We start from the raw sequence: 24,074 nt of genomic DNA on the forward strand, positions 1-24,074 counted from the left end.
GCACTTCTCAGCTGGACATTTTTTATGTCTGACCCAGTAACTCTTTGATCTCTGGGCAGATGGGAATATATTTATACATTCAGCTCTACGAGTTCAGCTCAATTTTCTATGTATGTGGCTTTCCTAAAATGTCCTTTTATCTTCTGGGGGGATTACCCAAGGAGTGATGCAGAGATCAGAAGTAGTTAATCTGTCCATAACTTTGTCTCATTGTTTACTTGTCTCTGTTGAACTGCTGTGGCAAAAGCAAATATTGTCTACCTCTGAAAATACCCCTTTGTTCACTAAAGGGGTGATGCAGAGATCATGCTATCCCAGAAGTGTCATTGAGGTATACCAAAATATCATTTTGGCCCACTGCTCTACAAGATCATCAATCTAAGGTAAAACTGTTAATTTAGCACAACTCCATTGACTTCAAAGGACTCAAACGGAGTAGAATTCACTTTACGAAGGAACCAGGGTGTTAAGGTCAGATGAAATAGGCACATGAAAGCCCTTCATCATTCCTTCTCCTTGTACTTCACTGTGCAACTCGATGATTCGCACCACTGAGTGCCAAAGAAGCCTGCTAGTGTCTCTAGACAAGGATGGCTGAGGATTACCTTCTGAAATGACATTAAACTGGTGAAGCATTTTAGTGTTTATAGGATTGGCCAGAGAGTGCCATGCTCTAATCCTGCTTCAAATTCCTCACCTTTTTTAGTCATCTTTCATCCAGTTTTCATAAGGAAACAGCTCTGTGCAGCAATTGCAGGGAAGATTAGACTTTCATGAGAAGGTGGGAGGGACAATTGAGTGATCCCACACATGACACAGTAGTTCAGCACCTCTGTCATGAGAGCAGGTCCGAAACATTATTTTCAGATGTAGCTCTTCTATATTTATTTTTTAATAAACATGCTCAGTTTCTGCTGTTGATTCTTTCTCCTCATCTCTTCCTCCAAAGGCCCCCAAGAGAAAGCAGCAGCATCAGACTCAAATATTCAGTGTCACAGTGACATAGAGGTCCGGTGCTGTTGGGGTACCCTGCTGGCTAAGAGACAAATGTAGAGCAACACATAAAGAAACAACAAACTAAACTAAAAACACATTTTAAATGAAGTGGCACTTCATCTTTTACAGGAATATATGTAGTAGCTACTGACATCATTGTAATTGATATTATCATCACTGGTCAACTCACTGAAACCTCTTTCATCTTCTGGGGTACCTATTTAAACACTGGAGGTGTTCTGTGCCACGTGGGGATGAGCCAACACAGAGATGTTGGGTATTGGAGTTACCTGGAGTGCCCCACACTGGTTGAGTTGTGCCTGGAGCAGCTGGAGAGCGTGTGGTCATTTGCCTTCATCCAGCCTTTGTGTCTGCTTCCCCCACCTGTAACAAGGCCATAGGAACCATCAGGGGTGATTAATACATTATTATCATCAGTAGTAAGAGAGCACGGCCACGAGTCCTCCTGGCTTCTAATAACTGCAAGCCAGGGCAAAGAAAATGGCAGTAATTTAATTCATTATAATAGATTAACAGACTAGAGCCCTTTATTCCTTCGCCTCCCTCTCCCCAAACTCTGGCAGCAGTAGCTGGTGCTGAGAGATGGCAGAGGCTGCCCAGAAAAAGGAGCAAACCAATCAGCTGCCCCCGGCTCCTCTTCCAGACAAAAAAGCTCTCAGTATATCCATGGGGCTGCTGCAGCTCACGGGCTTTGGCATGTCTATGTCTCTTTTTGTGTATGTCAGTGGATATATACAATTATATGTTATTTGCTTGAGGGCTGCTTCCCATGTGCCATATCAAGACATTGGCATTCAGTGGTTCATCATCTGGCCACTGTCCCCACTACCAGTAAAACAGGAATATGTGGCTGTGTGTCTCTCTGCTTAAGCCCCTTTTCCCTTTTCTTTCCTTCTCCTGCACATCCTGCCCGCTCACTGCCATTCTCCCAAAAGGCTTCAAATCACTAAGCTGGCAGAAAACTGACACAGCAGAAAATATGATAAATGCTTCTTAGGCTGGAGAGTTGAAGCCACTTTCCAGAGGGTCAAAAGGCTGAGGAGCTGGGGGAGGCAGGGAGGGGTGGGGCACAGAGGGGATTTTCCTTTTCCACAGCCTCATCCTCAAGCATCGGTGGTTTCTGCCTTATTTCCCCTCATTTTGCAACACTGCACAATTTGTCTTTCTTCACCACCTCTGAGTGCCTTGGAGCCATCCTGGGGCACCCATGGGGAAACCACAGCCTCATGCAGATGCTCCATCAGCACAGAGTTGCTCTGCACTGGCTCTGGGGAAAGGAGGGAATTCAGATGAGATATGAGGAATTCCCAGCCCTAGCATTAAATGAGCAACAGTGGCATTTCCTGGGATGCTGGTGAGACAAGGTCAGGCTTCTGGAATGCTGATCAGTGCATTCAGGGTGGTCTGTGAAGTCTAAATCAGGCCTACCCTGGCAGGTAGCTCAGCATCAGCTGTTTGCTCATTCTCCCTATTCCAAGTGGGATGGGTGAGAGAATTGGGGGAAAAAAATGCAGAACATGTGGGTTGAGATGAAACTATTTACTAAGAGATTAAAAAAAAATAATAATAGGATAATAGTTATGACTATATATATACATATATACACATACGTACATGCATAATGTATATAACAAGTGCACAATCAATTGCTCACTAACAAGTGCTCACCTCTCTGTAGCTGACGCCCAGCTTGCCTCTGAGCTGCAAAAGGAACTGAGACGCCCTCCTACCCCCTTCAAAACTTCTGCATGATGTCATTTGATATGAAATATCCCTTTGGCCAGTGTAAGCCAGCTGTCCTAATTCTGCTCCCTCCCAGCTCCTTGGGCTCTTCACTGAGAATGGCCTTGGGTCTATACAACACTGCTTAGCAGCAGCTATATATAGCAGTGTGTTATGAACATTGATTTTCTCCTAGAATCAAAACATAGCATCATATCACACACTCTGAAAAAAAAAAAAATTCCATCCCAGCTGAAACTAAGAGAAGGACCAACCTCACAGCCCTGCTGCGTGTGCTCCTCTCTGCCCACCTCACTCTGAGCATGACATGGCCTTTCTATGGCATTTCATGGGCAGAGCTGAAGATTAGGTCCCTAGAAACAAATTTTTAACATAGGCAAGGTGCTTATTGCTCCCAGAATACTTGTATTGGAATAGGTTGTCCAGTGATGTGGTGGATGTCCTGTCTCTGGAGGCACTCAAGGTCAGGCTGGATGGGGCTCTGAACACTCTGAATGAGCTTTAGGTGTCTCTGTTCATTGCAGGGGAGCTGTACTACATAACCTTTAAAGGTCCCTTCTGACTCAAACGATTCTATGATTCTGTTATATTATCCATAGTACTTCTAGCCCACCCCTTGTCCTTATCAAAGCAGTGAATGGCACACAGTTTGTACGATCATCTCTTACTGATGAAAAACCAAGAACGGTGTGCCTAGATGGCCACGGCAAAGCCCCACAGATGAGTGGTGCCTCCACAAGACCATGCATCCTCTGGGCAAACACAGCTTCCTGTGAGCTTTCCTGCCACTTCTGCACATTGCGCGGGCTAAAAGGCTCTGCCCCAGTGAGACAGAGATTGTATGAAATCACCCTGTGACCAAGGACTGAGTTGAACATTGGGGTACCCTCCACACATCAGTTACCATTACATCTGTGTGGCCCTGATTGTCTGGGACTGTATAGTTTAGCAGTTAGTGTACCATGGAACATCAGAGCCTTTGAATTGGTGACCTAGGCCCCGAGCTCAAGCACCAATGTGATTTCTTTGTACATAAATCTATTAGTTAAAAATTAGAAAGGATAGCAGCTAGACAGACTTTTTTTAATAAGACAATAATGTAAAATCTATTGTTATGTCATGATATTATTGTGTGTAACTGCTAATCATAGCATAACATGTTTAACAATGTGTATATGCACATATTTTAAAATATGCACACTACCTGATGCAACCTACATTCTTATAGCAGCAAAACTTAATGCTAAAAACACTAAAATAAAATCCCACAGAATTTCTACCCCAGTACAGGTGGGGTTTTTTTCTTTCTTTTTTTATCCTTCCCAAGAACAAAATCCAGCTAAGGAAGGTCCCAGTCCTGTCCCAGTAGCAGGTCAGCATTCCCACTCCCTTTCTTGGGTGACCCACAGTGAAGCAGCCCAAGTTGCAGGACTCACTTTTGGTTTTCATGGCTGCCTCCTTCCCACGATTTGGGGCAGATCCGTACCAAAACCTCCAAGCGTGTGCCTCTTGGGCCTGCCAGTAATGTTCTGAAATGCTCTGTATTGCAGTGTTGGAGTAGTTAGGTGCAACATCTATTTCTTCAGATCTTCCTATCCATCACCCGGAACATATAGCTGAGGTGTTTGGCTCCAGTACATTTACATGGTAATCAAATCATTAGCCTGGGGGAGGCATAACACATTAACGACTTCAGAAATGTTGGTTAAATTCCAGTCCTGATCAAAGAGACCAAAATTTATTGTCATTCCTCTAATAGCCGTGTGGTAACCAAAATGAAATCAATTTGATGAAGATAATTAGCTTCCCATCTCCATCACCACACGCTTAGAACAATTAGGTGGAATGAACTTCCCCTGCTAGCAATATGATACTGTTAGCACAGACTAAAATACTTCAATAGCAACAGCCAGGAAACGTTTACTGGAACAACTGTTTCTTAAATTAGAAGTTACTGGTTCACCAGAATCTGAACGTACACCCAAAAAATTCAGTGCCACATGAAGAGGTCCTGGGCAGAGCTTAGCAGGTAGATGCTGGAAGAGGTCTTGTAGAGCAGACTGGCATTTCTCAGGACTTTGCCTGGGCTGTTGGATGCCCATGGTCAAGTCTTAGACCTCCACCTTCCTACTCCTGAAGGGTGGAAATGGTGCCCACCACTGAAGCAAGACTGGTCCACCCATGCCAAGCCAGGGCCATCCCAGTGAACATAGCTGGTGGCTTCTGGGGAAGCCACTGTGCCCATACAAGGTAAGGGAAGATGCCAAGGTGAAGCTAAGCAACATTTGGGGCAGGTGGATGGCTGCTCCTACCAGCTTTGTATCCCACCTCTCCCACTTGCCAGGCTCCAAGCACAATTATTTCTCTCACTGAGAGATCTTGGTATCAGCTTGCAGCTGAGCAGGAAAAGCAAATTATATTTTTGCAGAATAAGAAAACATTCTTCCAGTTTTGTACTTACTGGACCCAGAATTTCTCTTTGTCTTAGCTTCATAGGCAGAATATATTAGTGCCCAGGCTAATCAAATAATGGGAAACTTGATTTGTTCATATACTCATTAACAAGCAGTCAAAGTGCTTTTCCAGTTTTTTTTTAAAAAAGTATTCCGTTTGTGAACATTCAGCTGATACTCATTTAATTTATTCTGAATGTCTGAAAATGTATATAATTGCATGGGTTTAGCAGAAATGAGCCATATCTTTTCAACACAGACCTTCAGCCACACAATAACTGTTGCCAGCACTTTGAAACAGAGGTAAAAACTAAGTGACTTAGGAACACAAGACTGACTTGTGGTCAAAGATTTTGAAAACTTCCCTCAAAATTTCATTCTATGCCTGTCAAAGAAACAAGATATTTTATTCCTGATATGCCATTTGGAAATAGCAGTCTGTATTTCCTCATATTTAAAAAGCCTACATTGTGCCATATCTTAAAAGACAACTTTCCAACAGAAAATTACTTATTAATTCACTTCTATGCAATTTCTGTCTTTTCATTTTCAAAAAGTCCCTCCACAGTATCTTCGTGTCGTTTAGTGTTGCACACAAATAGGTATAACATTTGATACAGGTTTTCCAACATCACCCCCAGGTATCACAGTGAGAAGGATTTTGCAGATGAAGGAGGTAGAGGCTCTATTTTCCAAAATAAAATCTATTCTATGACTTTTTCTCTTCCAATTTTGCCCCCCTTTGCTGCCCTCAAAGTCCTCCCTAGGTGCATTTTTGGTAAGGGCAACCTCTGCCTTCCTATCTGAAAGTTCCAATAAAGTTTATCTGGCTTCTGAGGAGATTCTGGACACAAAGTAGTGCAGATAAGTGGGAAAGAAAAAAGAGAAAGGAAAACAGCAGTGTCAGAGCAGATAGTGATCCACACCAAACCCACTCAAGGACAGAGTGGAAATAGGTCCCAACTTGAGTGCAGGAACTGCAGTCAGACAATGATACTGCTCTTTGGAGAAACTGACTTCCTTGATTTCTCCTGGGTCCTGAAAAAGGACTAAGAATTAGTCCTCTCATACTACATATAATGAACAAAATATTAAAATCTACCTAAAGTTATGAAACATGAAGCCATGTAACTGGCTCAGAAACTCTTAGAAACTCTGCTGATGCAGGCTGAGATAGTATTCCTGAGAAACATCTGCACCTGATTGTACTGCTCTTATACTCTTTTCTAGAATCATCATTTATCTATTGTCAAAAACAAAGGGTAGAGTAATTAAAGGTTGGCTTGGCCAAATAAAGCCATTCCGTAATATTTAACTTTTATTTTTGAAATCTGTTTTTGAATTCAGGACCAAAGCAAGCGTCCCTTTGGGCTTATTATGTATCATCTTATAGTTCTCAGAACATTTTACTAGACCTTCCAAGACCTTGAGGCCATTTCTTTAATTTCTTTCAGTTGGATCTACTGGCGTGTAGTAGAATAAGACTGTAAACTCAGCTAGAATCTGAAGAGCACACCAGGAATGAAGGCTGTAAAGCAATTAGACCCCAAAAAGGTGATAGAAATCTCAATGAAGAAATCACACAAATTATTCCTGTACTTAATCAGAGTCTCCGATATTCTCAGTGGAAATACTAGGATGAATAATCAGAGCAAATGACCAAAATTCTTGTGTAATGAGCCCTGTGCTAATTGCCCCACTGTCCTTCCAAATACAAAAAGTATTAATGAAGCACACAGTCTCATCATCTTTAGACTGACTTTTGTTAGGCCTCTGTTCGAAGTTATCCATCCAAAAGAAATAGCAGAATGCAGTGAACTCAGGGCCTTGTCTTTCAACTGGAAGTGAATGTCCTTCAGTGGGACCTGGCTCAGAACTGCCCATAGTTATCCCAGTCTCTCCCCAGTCATCACTCCCTTACCACATTACATGCCACAGACATTCAAGATTTGACAGCAGTGGAATGGATAAAGGCTGCATTTTTTTCTCTGTTTCAGTGGGACAAGTCATCTCTAAGAGACTTTTTACTAGCTATGGGATTTAGGAGATGATACTCATGCTTTTGAGAAAATGAGCTGTAACACAGACACCCTGCCTACACACAAGAAGCTTACCAGATTTACCACAGTCAAAGAGTAAGGCAAGCAAGGAACATGTGCCTTCAGAACAGAGTGGTTTTGGCATTGATGATTGTTTTCTAATTATTCCCCATGCAGGAAGGAGAAGGGAAGCATCTGGAGATTCTCTGGACCTACATGAAGGTTACTTTGATCACGTGGATTGAAGCCTGATCTGAAATTTCCTTAAAAAAACAAGTTATTTTCATACATCACCTTTGGTTATTCAGCCAAATGCCCTGAAATGCCAACAAAACCTGTAGAACTTTCCCACACTGCAGCTTCAATCTGCTAAGAGCTCCCAATGGGGAGACGTGGCCATCCTGTGAAATCCATGCACTGGGCCATGGGGTGCATACAGTGAACCAGTCCCTTTCCACACAGCACTGGATCTCAAAAGCTGTCTTGAAAGATTCAGCCACCTGCTGTTAGTTGGCAATGGGCAACAACAACAGTTTTCCTTCCCCCTTCCTCAAAAATTACTTGAGATCCCTAGATGAAAAGGTATTTCAAGTGCAAAGTGGTTTTGTTTATAAAGTACTTAAGAAACACAAGTCTGACTCACAGAACTCATTTCAAACAAATGAACAACATTTGAAAACATATGATGGACATTATTTCTTCTCCAGCTGAACTTCATCTCTTGAATTTAGTCTTATGTTATGGTCTGATTATTCTCTGAAAGAATTAAATTGGAGGAGGGAAGAAATGAAGGTATTCCCTGGAAATCCTTTCATTTTATTAAAGTATCTGTTATTGCTTGTGTTGTGTTTGTCCAAAACACTTGTCAAGATTTCATTACCCCAATTTAAAACAGCAGCACTATGTCTAAATGTGGTTATGACTGAAAATGAAAGCATTCTGCAATATTCCCAGAGAGAGCAGAGCATGCTGCTTTCCTGGTCTGAGTTTAGAGAAAATAGGCTATATATATTGTACACATTCATCCATCAAATAGCACGCTACAAAGCGGTATTAATGTGCTAAAGGAGAATTTACAGCCCCCAAAACATCAGTGAGTCAGACAGAAGTTACCCATTTTAAGACAGGAATGACCAACACTCATCTGATTACAGAAGCGATCAAATGCAATTGCTCATTAGGTGTTATGAATGATCTTGGCCCTCTGCAAGTTTAATTAGCAGCAGTAGATTCCCCAAAACAGCTTGTAAAAGGACTCAGTAAGAAATCAGCCCAAACGTGCACTGGAACAAGAGTAGGCACAGATCAGTTGGGAAAACGAGGCCTGGGCTTCAAGTGGCCCAGAAAGACAGGTACAGCCCGGTATGCTACAAGGCAAGAGAGGAGCACTCAGAGAAAATGAAATATTGAAGAACAGAGAAAAAGGTATCCACACAGAGATGGCTTTCAGGAGCAGTGGTTTGCACTCCTGCCCTGTGAGAGAACATGTTCAAGATCTGTAAAAGGAAGACTCGGGCAAGGTCTGCCACCTTGGGTTGACAGCCACAGGTTGGGCAGAGCAAGAAATCAATGTATTGCTTACCCTTGGTACTACTTATTACCTTTCTCTACCTTGATTATACCTCTAGTGCAAGCATTTCTTGCACAGACAGGCTTTTGCCATTTAAATCCTCATCTGCTCGTGTCTGGGACAGGCAGGAATGGAAGCTCCATCCTAAAAAGGGAGAAGAGGTTCTCAGATCCCCTCTTGGATCCAGCCACAGCCTCATCTATTCATCTTTAAAAGCCAAGAGCTGAAAGACTGTTTACAAGAAGTGACTGCTTATGATCTATTAGCTTATGTTTTTCTTTCTAGGTTTGCATGATTTGCTAGCTAGAGGAGCACAAAATAAGCCTAATGACTGTATTCCAAACCTTCCAAGGCATTTCTAAGGCCAGTAATCTATAAAGAATATATGACAGCTTAGGTTAATAGCATAGGGTGGCTGCCACTTAGCCTGGGACTAAGTTGTGATAAACACAGACCCATTGCACAGAGGAGGAAATAAACACATGAAGGAGGGAAAAAATGAGATAGTTATAGGTAGATATTTTACTTTATAAAACTACTTCTTATTCTAGGAAAAGCATGATAGCTTCCCTCACTTCAGAGCTGCCATTTTACTGCAAATACGTTGGAAAATAAGATGGAAAGAGATGTATAGATACAAAAGGCTTGGATTTAAATTTGTAGTTCTGTAAATGCTTCATAAAGACCTCCCAGTTACTCCTCACTTATTGGGAATCACATGGCTACTGGAAACTTTGCATACATACTCACAGAGCATACATGGGAGTTCATAGGTTCATAAGGTTGGAAAGGACCTACAAGATCATCTAGTCCAACCATCCTCCTATCACTATCCCTACCCAAGTACTAAATCAAATCCCTTAGCACCTCATCTAAACGCTTCTTGAACAGTGCTAGAGATGGTGCCTCAGCCACCTCCCTAGGCAGGCCATTCCAGTGCCTGACCACTCTTTCAGAGAAAAAATGTTTCCTCAGGTCTAATCTAAATCTTCCCCGGCGCAACTTGTGGCCATTCCCTCTCGTCCTGTCATTACTTATCAGGGAGAAGAGGCCCACCCCCTCCTCACCACAACCCCCCTTCAGGAAGTGGTAGAGTGCAATAAGGTCTCCTCTGAGCCTCCTCTTCTCCAGACTGAACAATCCCAGCTCCCTCAGCCGCTCCTCATAAGACTTGTGCTCCAGACCCCTCACCAGTTTTGTTGCCCTTCTCTGAACACGCTCCAGGGCCTCAATGTCCTTCTTGTAGTGAGGGGCCCAAAACTGAACACAGTACTCGAGGTGCGGCCGTACCAGAGCTGAGTACAGGGGGATGATCACCTCCCTGCTCCTGCTGGCTACACTATTTCTAATACAGGCCAGGATGCCGTTGGCCTTCTTGGCCACCTGGGCACACTGCCGGCTCATGTTGAGCCGAGCATCAACCAACACCCCCAGGTCCTTTTCCTCTCTACATTCTTCAAGCCATTCTGCCCCAAGCCTATAGCATTGCATGGGGTTATTGTGGCCAAAGTGCAGGACCCGGCACTTGGTCTTATTGAACCTCATCCCATTTTGCTCAGCCCAGCTGTTCAGCCTATCCAAATCCCTCTGAAGGGCCTCCCTACCCTCAGGCAGTTTGACACATCCTCCCAACTTGGTGTCATCTGCAAACTTACTGAGGGTACACTCAATTCCCTCATCTAGGTCATCAATAAAGATATTAAATAAGATGGGCCCCAAAACTGACCCTTGGGGGACACCACTCATAACAGGACGCCAGCTGGACTTAACTCCATTAACCACTACCCCCTGGGCATGGCCCTCCAGCCAGTTCTCCACCCAGAGAAGAGTGAACCTGTCCACACCACGGGCTGCCAGTTTCCTCAGGAGAATACTGTGGGAGACCGTGTCAAAGGCCTTGCTGAAGTCCAGGTAGACTACATCAACAGCCTTTCCCTCATCTACCTGTCTGGTCACCCAGTCATAGAAGGAGATGAGGTTGGACAAGTACGACCTGCCCTTGCTGAACCCGTGCTGGCTGGGTCTGATCCCTTTATTGCCATGCACGTGTCATGTGATTTCCCTCAAGATCGTCTGTTCCATAACTTTCCCTGATACCGAGGTCAGGCTGACAGGCCTGTAGTTCCCCGGGTCTTCCTTACGGCCTTTCTTGTAGATGGGAGTCACATCGGCAAGCCTCCAATCTTGTGGGACCTCTCCAGATAACCAGGAATGCTGATAGATGGCAGAAAGTGGCTCGGCAATCACCTCTGCCAGCTCCCTCAGCACCCTTGGGTGGATCTCATCTGGCCCCATCGACTCGTGGCAGTTCAGATGGAGGAGTAGATCTCTGACCGTCTCTGCTTGGATCACAGGGGGTGCATCACGCGCCCCGTCCCAGACTTCCAGGTCAGGGCAAGTACCCTGTGGACAACTGTTCTGTCTATTAAAGACAGATGTGAAGAAGGCATTGAGAACCTCAGCCATTTCCTTATCATCTGTGGTTACATACCCTGCCTCGTCGAGTAAAGGAGAGAAATTTTCCTTAGTTTTTCTCTTGCTGTTAATATATTTGTAAGAGTTCATCTCCTGTGATAGTGGGACCACTGGTTACGGCAGGCTGCAGCTCCTCTTGCTGCTGGCTGAATGTTCAGGAGCCTATCCCATTTAGGGAATTACAGAGCAAGATCTTGGCAGGGCAGACAGTATGAGACAAAACTGGTCCACAAGTTTACAGGGCAAGGTTTAATGAACTCTTTGTGTCTGCGGAGAGTACCAGTGCCTTAGGTACTCAACATGTTTGTTTATTGCTCCACCAGTTCTCTGTTAGTTAGAGTTTATGTTTCATGCTTTGGCCAAACAAAACAAGTTTAGGGGCGATTTTTGTCATTGTTCTGATTCAGGAGAAGATACTTTATTGAGAAATTGATTGTGTACCAAAGGCAGTATTGGAAACATTCCCGTATCTGTGTGAAGTAAATCTTCTCATAAAGTTCATGTTTCCACCTACACGTTGCTTTTACAGTTGGAGCTGGGACCACCCAAATATATCTGCGTGTTGGGTTATTTCCTTTCTGAAGTGCCAAATAACAGATATCTCTTTGGACAGAAAAATACATTCTGGTGGACTGCAAACCCCTAAGTTCATTTGGGTATCTTCTCAGCTAAAAGAAGTTAATACTGCTTTGTAATTTTGAAAAACTATAGTAATTCAAAGCAATGGTAATTTTCAAGGGTAGAAAATGGAAATCACATTGAGTTGGGCCAACTGTTTTTTGTCTAAATTCCAAAAGGACGTTGGTACACAGGGGCATGAGTGCCACTAGGGCTGGCACTGCTGACCTGACCCAACGTCAGTGAGCACAATGCTGAGCAATGCTGAGCTTGGCTCACTGCAGGCAGGCACCGAGACCCTGCACCCACCTGCCAAATGAAAATCTCATTTTAGTGATGAGTGAATTGCGCTTCTGATCTATGAGAAACTAAACAGCATAGAGGAGTCTGATTAAACACTTTACCTGATTAGCTAAAACACTTTTACTATCTTTAAACACTTAGAAATCAAGCTGAGATTTTTTTTGTTGTTGTTCAACGTGGCACAGGATTTCCACTCCCACAGTGAGCATCAGCTCCCAGGCTGAGTTATCTGGGCCATGGAGTCACTGCAGCACCGTGCCCCTCCAGCCTTTGTCCCACCACCACCTCATCCCATCACCGCTGGTGCCACCACCACCTCAGCACCAGGCACAGGGACACAAAGGACAGGGGACACCTTGGGCTTGATGGCTTTTCATTGTGTCCTTTGGGAAGAGCTATCCATCGTGTAGTATAAAATTATCAAATCAATAGATGTCAGTAATATCTCTGGTAGGATGCAATTGTTTATCAGCACTGCCTGCATCCTCCATCAGCCAGATGGTTGGGAGGTGCTTTATTCTTCAGAAAGAATCGTGTCTGGGCATCCAATCAGAAGGATGTTCAATGTGTGCAATCCCGTAGACTAGCACATTAAAATGAAAAAACATCTAATGCCACAAACTTACATATTATCCATCTAGCACTGAAGAGCAATAGAATTAGCACGATGTAAATGTTGGAGACACAGCTATTTAAAGCCAGAAAGAGTCTGCGCCTTTAAAACAGCTGAACTCTACTTTCCCTGTTATGCTTTACTAAATATTGTGATGGAAAAGTTAATGGGAAAGGACTAGGTGAGCCAGGGGAGGGAGTCACTTTTCTTTTTATCAGCAGATCTAAAATTATGCTACTTTCATGGTTGTTTTAAGATATTTTGTCGACAGCATTTTTCAAAGCAAAATACCACCACTGCCCTGACAGACCAATTATATTCCCTTACAATGTCCTACAGGCATATGAATTATGAACCAGCATAGTTCTGCCTGCCTCTATAGAGAAACTGAACATGCATAATTTTGTACCTTCCCCATCTGCATGTGCCTGTGTGCCCTCTGGTGGCATTCCTTCCCAACAACATCACTCTGTGCCAAGTCCCCGTGCTGGGAACACCTGGGGCCAGCAGTTCTGCAAATAAACACAATATTTCAGGAGATAAAGGCAAATGCAGCCTCCGTTGGCTTAGTGGTAGGAGACAGCACCCACCCACACACAGATCAGTACAGAGCTGCTACCTTACAACAGTCCAATCACTTCTGTCACTCTTCTCTGAAGTTCTGATGTAGTTTGGTGCTGATTTATTCTTTGAAAATCAGCACACTTGGAAAAACAAAATGTGGAAAGTTGATGTTTTTAACGGAACTGCATCACTATAAAACCAATGTCATGGAGAAGAAACAAGTTCTTTTATGGGGAAAAATAGTACAGAGCTAAGGCTGTCAAATTTCACAGCACATGTTCTTTGTGAAACCCTTGGACCAGAGATACTCTCAACACACTTGGAAAGGGCCAACCAAACAAGGACCTGGGCTCCACCTGCAGCACCTGGTGGAACTGTCAGCCCTGGTTTGGGAAGGTAGGAGTAGTGGCTACGGGGAGTGAAGACATGTTTGAGAACCCCCTGATCTGGAGACCTATAGAGAGGAAGTTAAAACGACAACTGAGTGCCTACAGCCATTTCATGGCCAGAGCTCACATACAAGTTCGGTTGGATGGTGTCTTCTGGACCCGAGAGCCAAAGGACAACCCCCAGACTTTGAATTTAGATTGGAAATAAGGATTTCATTTATTTATTTAAAAATAATGTTGGTGAAGCACTGGAGCAGGTTGCCCAAAGAGTTAGCGGATGTCCTGTCCTAGGATACATTCAAGGTTAGGCTGCACAGGGCCCTGAGCACGTGACAGAAATGTAGGTGCCCCCATTCATTGCAGGGGTGTTGGATTAGATGTCCTTTCCAACTCAGATGATTCTCTAATTTTATAATTCTGTGAATCCTGAAGGTAATCAGGACCCCAGGAAAAGGAGTCTCCCTCCACAACACTTGAAAGTTAAAAAACTATGTTCTCACTCATCTTCTAAGCACCCCTCTAACAGGTTACCAGAAAGGGGATCACAACCACATCTTCATACCCCACCACCATCAGTCCCAATCCCCAGAGCAGAGCTGCCATGAAGATAAACCACTCCAAGATATCAGCAAATATTTTGTATAAACCACTCTGCCTATTGGTAGTTTCCTCCAGTCAAAATCCGCACAAAGGATGGATCTGCTGTCCTAAACTCCAGGACAAAGCTCCTCTGCCCAGAGGCTGGACTTGTAAAATGGCTCAGCTTGCAGGATTCGGGCCTGCATTTGCACTGTGACATTGTTCATTTCCAGCAGGAACACCATAACTTGTTGGCAGAACCATCTGTGTTTGGAGGTCATTTGTTCCATTGCTTCTGGAGGAGATAATTTTAAACACTTGTAATCAGCTTATTAACAAAGTGGATCAGAATTTAGATACCATTTCTCCAATGATTTTATACTTGTAAACTTCAGGAACAGAAGTCAGAGGAAAAATCAAAAGGATATTAAATAAGGATCAAGATCAAATTAAGCCGGATTAAAATAGCTCTACACGTTATCGAGTACAACACAAGTCTTTGTTGCAAGGTGGTGTGGACATCCAGATAAATTAATCTTTGGCCTTCAGGATGGGAAAATAAATACAAAGGAGGCTATTGACAGAACAGATTGGTTGGGGCAAAAAGGAAAAAGTCAAATACAGACTTGTTCTAGTGCTTGCTTTCACCTTTCTCTCCCATTTCAAGTCACTTTGAGACAGGAAAGAGCTAAAAATACCTTCTTCAGTGGAGGACAGGAGATCAGAAGGGACATCTCAGTAGCTGTGACTTTCCAGTGAGAACAGAAATATGTTATACTTCAAAAACACTCCTGTGTGGTTCAAGGTAATAACTTCAAAGAGCAAATGAGACTTGCAAACACTCCATTGCTGAAGACACGTTGAAGCCAACGGAACTTCACAGATTCAAGGGTTTTAAGAGAACTGAAGCACATCTGGATGTTTAACACCTCTCCAAAATGGAGTGCTTATAGAACGTTAAACAACGCTCCTAGAGCACTTGAGGAAAGGCACAGCAATGCTATAAACACGTGGTAACTTGTTGGTTCAGGACCTTACTCTCAAGGAGGTTACCAAAACAGTTTCATGTCCTTCCAGCAATGTATCTTAAAACCAGTAATAGAAAAAAAATGTCCCTTTTTGTAAGGAGAATATCACCTACCTTTAAATTTCAGCAAATAATTCAGCATTCTAGGAAACTGAGGGAGGGCTTTTGGTTTGCTTTGGGTTTTTGGTTTTTTTTAGAGCTGCAATCACCTTGATTTTTCAGCCTGTGAAGATGTCAGTCAGTATCCACCTGAGCTGAGTCCCATGCTGTGAGCCTTACCTGGTTCCTGCTCATGTACTCCCAATCCTCTGCCCCCCAGTAACACTGCACTGAGTCACACCATCTTCCTCCAAAAGAGAACTGGCAAAGGCATGACGTCAGCTTTCCTGTCCCTCAGTCTGTTCCTCCTACTCTTTCACAGCCACTCATCTCATCTAGTTTTTCATCTTCTAACTCCTTCACTTGCCTTAGTGACTCAAGCCCATCGCCTTTACACCCACTCTCATCCTCTTCCAAGCTTTTCCTGTCCTTTTTTATGTATTTCCCCTACACACACACATTGAAGCTTTCACTGGTCTCATAACCTGAACTGGAAGACACCGGGCCCTGTTCTGTGGCACCACAGAGCCCTGACATTGTTCTCCTGCTGGGCCTCATTGGCAAACTCCATGTGAGCTCACACACTGATGACACACAAACCCACCTCTTCCCAGATCTGTTCCTTCTACCTGAATTCTGGTTGCCTCAACTTCTCCCCGTTCTGCTGATGAGGAAGTAGTGTTAGTATTACGCATACGCATATATATTTATACTTTATATATATATATGTTTAGTATATAGCTATATTTTGTGATGTCGTCACATCCTTCTATGCATGAACACATCCTTATTTGTGAAGGCCACTAAGAGCCACTTGCCACTGCTCACACTCCCTGTGCTGCACCTCCAGTACCTGTTTGTCCCCAGTGGGGAATCCCACCTGCTTAGTGGAGTGGCTGTGAAGACATCTACAGGTTATGATGACAAGGATGATACTGGGCTAAATAACACTAATTTTCTGTACATCATTCTCCACAAGTACCTCAACCTACTTGACTCTATCCCCACTAGAACAGAGCTCAAGGATTTGCAATGTTGCTGCCTTGTGAAATTCATATTTTTGTCTTGAGTGCTGGCTTTGTATTGACCACAGGCAATCTTTGCAGGGAGATGGCCCTGTCTGCTGTTTCCTCTTTCCTTCAGAGCACTGCTCATAGTTGCTTCTTGTCAGTGCTTTTCTCAAAATAAAATACTAGCCCAACAACCATTGAATTTAAATTAAAGATACTACATGCTTGCAGTGAAGCAAGCAAAGGACAAGAAAAACACAGATAAAAGGCAGATGCACGGCCCCTTCCAGTATGACTATTCTATAACTGCAACATTTGATTTTGCCCCAAGAGCTGAAGAGAGGTCCTAAGCAGCAAGGTTTAAATGCAGACAAAAGCCACACAAGTCCTGAGCTGGAATGAGGCTGTGTGAATCCACTGTTAAGTGCGGGACCCAACCTGCAGAGGTGCTGGGAGGGGGCCATGCACCCCCAGCTCTGCAGGAAGCTGCTCACAGCCTATTCCTCCTCCAGCCTGGGCTGACAGCTGCCTCCTGGTAAATTAGGGTACTGTTTTCAAAAATAGGTACCTACAGAGGAATGTCTTATTCCACACTGAGGTACATGAGTGTGATTCTCCACACTACCAACCACCCCCAGCCTATGCAGAGGGCAGTGGGTGCCCAGCCCTTAGCGAGCTGCACTGCTGAGAGCCTTCCAGTGAAGACATTTTCAGAAGCTTCATAAAACATGAAAGGCCAAAACAACACATCATGCAATTGGCCACACTGAAAAAGTCTTAGTCATGATATCCTCACTATTCCCTTTACCCTTATGCTACCACAGTAAAGTTTTTGCTTTCCCTGCCTTTCTCTTCCTAATGCTTTCATCCTTCCCTTCAAGTTTTATCATCCTATCAACTCTATTAAAGCTGTTTGTTGTGCAGTGTGCCAGGTTTTGTCTTTGTTACGTTTAGGGTTACTCTCCTTAGTACGTACCGAGCAATTACAGCCTCAGAGGACAGACATCGTGCCACCAAAGGATGCTGGTTGGGTTTTACACACACGAGGCTGATCTTGGTGACACTGCAAAGATTTAGATAAGGTTTAAAAATGAACAGGAAAATAAAAATCAGATATCTGGCTCTATCCACATTAAGTGCTTGGGGGAAAAACAGTAATTAAAATACTAAATACTAAGACCACAGCTTTTAGAACATGACCTTGATGAAGCTGACCAGTTGTTCTCCTTCCCATCAGCTAGCAGTTTTGATGTAGGCACAAAACGCCATGGTTGCTGAAGACAACTCTATTTTAAGGTGTCTATTTAGACTAAAAGAGACTGAAGTGAACTGAAGTCAGAAATTTGAAGCAGAGAATCATCTTTTCAATCACTTGGATTTGTGACGGAGTGTGTCAAACTCTGTCATCAAAAAGTGAGAATGTGAAGGAAGAGCTGGTTTCATCTTTCCCAGGACAAAGGTAATTATTGGTAATAGAGCAGCAACTCCATGATGCCACCTATCCATGGCAATGCCTCTGTTTTGGCTTGGCTGAAGAGAACCTCTTGTCAATTCAAATTAAATTGAGATTAAACAGAATAAAGAATTAAGGTAAGTGTTCATTCTGGTCTGCAATCATGCTTAAGCTTAAAATGCTGAACATTTCTTTGTAGACCAGCATGTTCCCAAAGAAATCTTGTAGAAAAGCATCTTTTTTTTTTTCCAAACCAATTGCTCATGTAAAAAGGAAGAGATTTCCACTCCAAGAGTGGTTTCTCATAAGCAAGTCCATCAGCTACTTGAAGAGTCACAGCACCATTACAACACTTGAAGTCGAAAACCGAATAAATACAATTAAAATAGTGTTTCATGTAACTGAGTTTTTCCTGAAACCAAAGATAGTGAAAACAACCATCTATTCTTATTAGAACTGCAAAGACCTTTAACATATAGCAGTATTCATTCCAAGCTCTGGATGTCCATGTCTCCAGCAAGCTCAGCCCCATCCCTTCTCATTCCTCTGGAAGCAGGTGAAACTGTGCAATCACCAGCAGCTGAAAACGGGGCCTTTGAGCAGCACCAGGCCACATCATCCATTAGCAGTGCTGTCACTCCACAGTGTGACAGGCACCTGATAAGCCAGAAAAACTGTTTCCATTTTCAGTACAGTTCCCTTCTTGTGTTCACTGACACTCTCCACCATTCCCACGTAGCACGAAGCGTGAATGTTTAAATTCCTAATTCCATATGGAGCACTAAAGCCACCCTTGAAAAACTTCAGAGAACTGCATGAAGAGCCAAAGCAGCTAATTGAGGCACTCAGGTGAGTAGCACTCCCATTTTTTAGCTTGCCGACTGCCCTCCACCATACTGCCTCTCCCAGTCACTGGGACATTTTGACCAGGAGTTACAGTTTGAATTAAACCAGATTTCTGCGTAAGCTCCTCTAAATTACTTATGTTCTCAAAATTATGAGCTGCAAGAATTAGAAAAGGTAACACCACCATTTAAAAATTAAAATATTGCAAGGCTGATTAAGCTTTCAGTGACATACTTTTGTCTCAGTGGAGCATTAAATAAAAATCCTGTGCCAGTCAAGAGCACAGCATGACGCGTGATAAGAGCAGTTCTCCTGCAGCTCTTTGGTTACAGCAGACATCCCATCGAAACCATTCATTTGTGCATGCTATTTACTCACAGGTTTATAAAAGGAATACATCCATGCTTCAGTATATGCTCATCTTCAAATCCTATCAAGCCAAAGGACGAACAGAAATAGGTAATATACACTTTACAAAGGCTGTCGTGAGAAGATAGAAGGTTGGAAGTATCACAAGTTCAAATCAGTTGCCTTAAGTTCCAATTTAAATTCCTCAATTAAAATCGACTAAAATAAATAAATAAAACGAGAGTGTGGGACTCCATCTCAATCCAGCCCCCAGGTCAGCTGTGTCACCTTGTAGCCATGGTCTTTTATTTCTGATCCACATCATCAGCAACACTAAAAGTCATTTTCCAGAGGACTAGAGATACTGAGGATTCAAAATGCGGCAATAAGGAACCCTGAAATACACATGCAGATGTATTCTGCACTCAGGTACTGGGTGGCAAACACTGCTCAAGCACTTGGAACCAGATGACATGGCCCACTGAAACAACAAGCTTTTTCAACATTGCAACCCTCTGTTTCAAAGAACATGGGTGCAACAAGCAAGCAGCAATAACCCACAGAAATAATGATGGCAGCTTTCGGACCATTAAAAATATCGATTTATATAATGCTGTGAAAAGTCACATGGAAACTTTAGTAATCTGCAAAACAAAACCGATTTACAAAATAACCTCATATAAAACCAAAGACAAAGTACAAATGCTGAGATTGAGCACCTTCTTATGGCAGCATGACCAAATGCACGTCCTCCTTTGGGGTTGACCTGACCTTCTTCCTCAGCTGTGCTCATCACTGCACTGGAAGTTAACTTTTTGAGTAAGAGAGCGGAAAATGGATAGGAAAATCATATGACTATTAATGAGATATTAATATTAACCTTAATGCAAAACAGAAGAAGAGTAACTTGCAATAAAAAAAATGTTGAATGTTTTAATGCATTTTTGAATCATAATGAATAATAACATTTTACATCTATAAACAGATGAGCAGAATAATAAAAAGTGGTTCCACATAACTTATAATTTTTTTTCAAAAAGATGGTTTTCACAGATTTAGGCAACAAATAAGATGTTGCATTCCAGATCTTTCTGATTGAAAAGTACACACTAAACTTGTGAAAACTGATGTGCATTATTTGAAAGACATAAAAGCTTGATTTTGCCCAGTGATGAACTTTCTGTGAAGTTCTGCACAATACTGAAACTGTAACTGCAACTCTTCTCCATTTTATGAAATGTTGGACATTGTTCATTGCTGATAAAACTCTCTCTTCAACATCCAAAGCCATGAAATGTTTCCCACGTATTTAGTCAGTGCAATAGTGTTCTCTACTACTGCTTATGTGTGATTTGCTTCAAGGGAAATGGAAGCTCGGGTTAACCTTCAGTACAGTATATAAAATTAAGCTAAGAGATTGCTCAGTGTCTAGCTGATTGAGTATTAGCCTGCTCATAAGAACGTGGCTGTAGCACCTTGTTTGATATTTTTTTCCCAAAATGAATGTATATGATCATCCCTTTCCCACTGCCAGAGGTCTGTTCCTCTGGTGATATAAAAAGTTTGCAGCAATGATTATTAAACTACATAGAGTCTCGTGGTCCTGTATTACATCTGTATATAGGAGACTTTTAAGCAGTCAATTCAGGTTAGCAGGACCAAGACCAGTGACCCTCTCTCCCTCGCCTCACATAACTGCAGGTTAGTCACTGCTCAAGATGTTATGCATGAGCCCCACTACAGAAACTGCTTCTGCTGGCTGGAGAGAAGCTTCTCTGTTTGTTAAGCAAAACCAACCTGCATAAACTTTGCTATCAACTCAAAGAGAACGTGAGCCTTTTTCTTTTTTTTCCTTAAAGAATAAAATCTGTCAACATCAAATGGCCTTTAAAAAAATCCAGAAAATAAAGTGAAAATAAACACTGACGCCATCTTTAACCCTTGTTATCAGAAGACTTAAAGCTCTGCAGCCTCACTAGTTCTGGTATTTTAAGATTGCTTCAGCACAATTCTGTATATAATTTGTACCTCAAGAAACAAACAAAGAAACAACAAAAAAAAAACCAACCGCTAAGGAATTTAAGATACTACAAAGATATAGACCCATCTTCCATTACATACCTGGACCTTCCACAGAACCAGTTCCAGGACTCTAGTTTCCCTGCAACTACTCAATGATGCATTCACCATCCCATTGCGCTCCAATGCTTTTACATGTCAGTCAACAAGGAACCCAATTAATACATCAGTTTGAACTGTGTCATAGAGGACATAAGCACAGCTACAGCTTCACATGATCCAGAGAATGAGATTAAAAGTTCCAATTTCTTACCTAATGGCAGCCTGGCATAAACTTCCCCACTATAAGAGCACACCCTTAGCTTACCCTCACCCTTCATCTCATAGTGTGATATGTCAGACAGTTAGGGGCAGTATCACCCTCTAGCTGAAGAGAAGTGTGGCTGAAGCAGCCTTCCTGTTCCTTCGAAAATGTCAGCTGCCATTTGTATTTACGTATATAAACAGCAGCTGTGGTATAACACTGCACAGTCAGTGCAAAAAAAAAGGCTGAGCACAGTGGGAAAGTGGGAAGCAAAAGCAGAGTAAGATTGTTTGGGAGAAAGAAGGAAGATCTACATTAATTATCTTGTTCACAACGGTATAAGGACTGCAGCAGCCCCTTGCCACAGCTGAGAACACAAAGGTAACAGATGATGTTTACTTATCATATTGCTCCATTAGCCTTAAGTGTTAATTATTTTAAGGATCACATTAAGTATGATTGTCTTTCCTCTCATGACAAAACTAGTACTTCAGCCAGAGACCAAAAGTGCTTTTTATCTCAGCTACAGAGAGATCCAGCGCATCCTGACCAGCATTCACTTCTGAGGTAGTACTAATTTACTTTGTATTGCTGGCTCAAAAAAAAAAAAAGAAAAAAAAAGAAAAAAAAAGGAAGAGAACACATTTAAAAGTATACAATGTAGGTATAGGAAAAAAAAAAAAAAAAGAAGACTGGAAAAACCTAAATCCTTTCTGGGCAGATCACCAAAAAGAAGCAATCCTTCTTACAAAGGTCAGCTCACATTCACTGGTAAAGTCAAACTTTCATAAATGGTTTATAACAATAGCTATAAACTAAAGTGCTTCAAAATTTGCTTGACTAGATCACAATATTCCGGATTTTTGCTAGCATGAAATGCCATGAGATTTTTAGAATCACTTTATATAAGAAGGGCAGAATGAACATTTTCCTTTTTCCAAAGAAAAAGTACAAAAAGCTTTCAGAATAAACCTTGCAGTCTATAATCACTACAAGTTGTTGATATTTTCCTTCTCAAGTCTACTATTTCTCCCATAACTGGACTGAAAATGGAGTTGAAGTTGCACTATACTGCAGCACTAAAAATAACTGTTCCAAACAGATGCAAACAGGAAAATGTTTACAGTCATATAACTAGTGAAATTCGCACTTCATTTCAAACTTTTAGCCCTGCAGATTCTTTTTAACACAAGGCAGATATGTAGATCATGGAAAAACGTAACAGACTGCTACACAATCTCTACGATAACTACAGAAGTTTCACATTTATGTCACCAATGTAATGCCCTACTGCTATCTATCAAATGCTAAATAACTTACGAACATTTATGTGCTCTATGCAACAGTGAACATATTGACCAGTGGATGCCAAAATAGAAAAGTTCATACACAAGACAAACTAATTTAAAAAAAATAATAATCACATTTTCTGTACAACTCATGCAAACTGTGCACAACGTGATAACAAGAACAACATCTGCTGAAGTCTCCATTTAATGAAGAGCTTTTAGATCAATAGCAGACCTGTATTCAGAGAAGTCTGCAGAAATATAGCAGTCTACAGCAACAAAATGCAAAAATTCTTCCAGCATTTCATTTTTCTTGTAACAAAGCAGGGATGTTGATGTTCCAGCCAATAGCCTGACGATCAAACCCACAGGTGAAGAGGTTACATATTGGGTGGTCCTCACTCCAGGCTGAGCAGCATACCATTCTTCTGTGGCCCTACAACAGGTCAGGAGATGTCAGTATTACTTATGGTATTTTTGAAAGCTTCTGTGCCAACAAGTTGGCAGAAGTCAGAATGGAAACTTGCAAATGCTCTACATTTTTATAAATGGAATTTGAGAATCCTAAAGATCATAGCTATTTTCATTTGTAAGGTAAAGCCTTTATGGTAATAAGACTGCTTAATGCTGGCACTGGGTCCAAGAAGCAAACAAACAAGAGCACCAAACATTGAGTTTTTCACAGTATGTCTGCTATCTAATTGCCATTTTATTTACAAAAGCAAACTGAATTTTGAGTTTTAGCTCTTATACTTATAAAAGCAACTCTAAAACTAGAAACTACTTGCTGGCAACAACTTTCTTATGAACCAGCAAGATGAAGTGTTGATGTTTTGGTTTTTTTTGTCAATCATGTTTGTAATTCAGAAGGGATAACAGTACAGCAGGAGGAATGTCCTACTGAGCAAAAACAATGTGCTATCTATTGTTCAAGTTCAATTGCAAGAAGAATACCCCAAGGAGGATTCTGACAAGCGCTCAAGTAAAACAAATAAATAATACACTCCATTTTTGTAGTGTCAGCTTTAATGAATACTAATGAAAAATAAAGAAAAAAAACAATATCAAGAGTAAACAATAGGTAAGCACTTAACAGCTCTTCAAATCCTTTTGCAGATTCTGTCAACTGTATCCACATGCATGATGCCCACAAAACCATGAGCAACACAGGACAGTCAGAAACCCTGTCATACACATGGTTAAATATGCTGTTTATGGAATATGTGACATGTGCCAGACAACTGAAGTAAAAAAAAAAACATTATAAAAAAGTCCCATTAAGTGGCATAATGGAATTAATTTCACTTAGTGTAGCT

General features: G+C 42.0%; 1 protein-coding gene across 3 annotated transcripts in view; it reads right to left on the reverse strand.

Moving 5' to 3' along the window:
• Positions 1 to 22,121: 22,121 nt before the first annotated feature.
• Positions 22,122 to 24,074, reverse strand: part of WDR37 (WD repeat domain 37) — a 37,628-nt gene continuing 35,675 nt past the window's right edge. For all 3 annotated transcript variants that reach the window (XM_065731508.1, XM_065731509.1, XM_065731507.1), the window contains one exon: positions 22,122 to 23,194. In XM_065731508.1, coding sequence (XP_065587580.1) covers positions 23,063 to 23,194 — 132 coding nt within the window. In that variant the 3' untranslated portion in view covers positions 22,122 to 23,062. The remainder of the gene's footprint in view (positions 23,195 to 24,074) is intronic.

The sequence above is a fragment of the Cyrtonyx montezumae genome, unplaced genomic scaffold (assembly GCF_038088225.1).
Source record: "Cyrtonyx montezumae isolate F1298 unplaced genomic scaffold, pur_monq_1.0 scaffold_14, whole genome shotgun sequence".
Classification (NCBI taxonomy): Eukaryota; Metazoa; Chordata; class Aves; order Galliformes; family Odontophoridae; genus Cyrtonyx; species Cyrtonyx montezumae.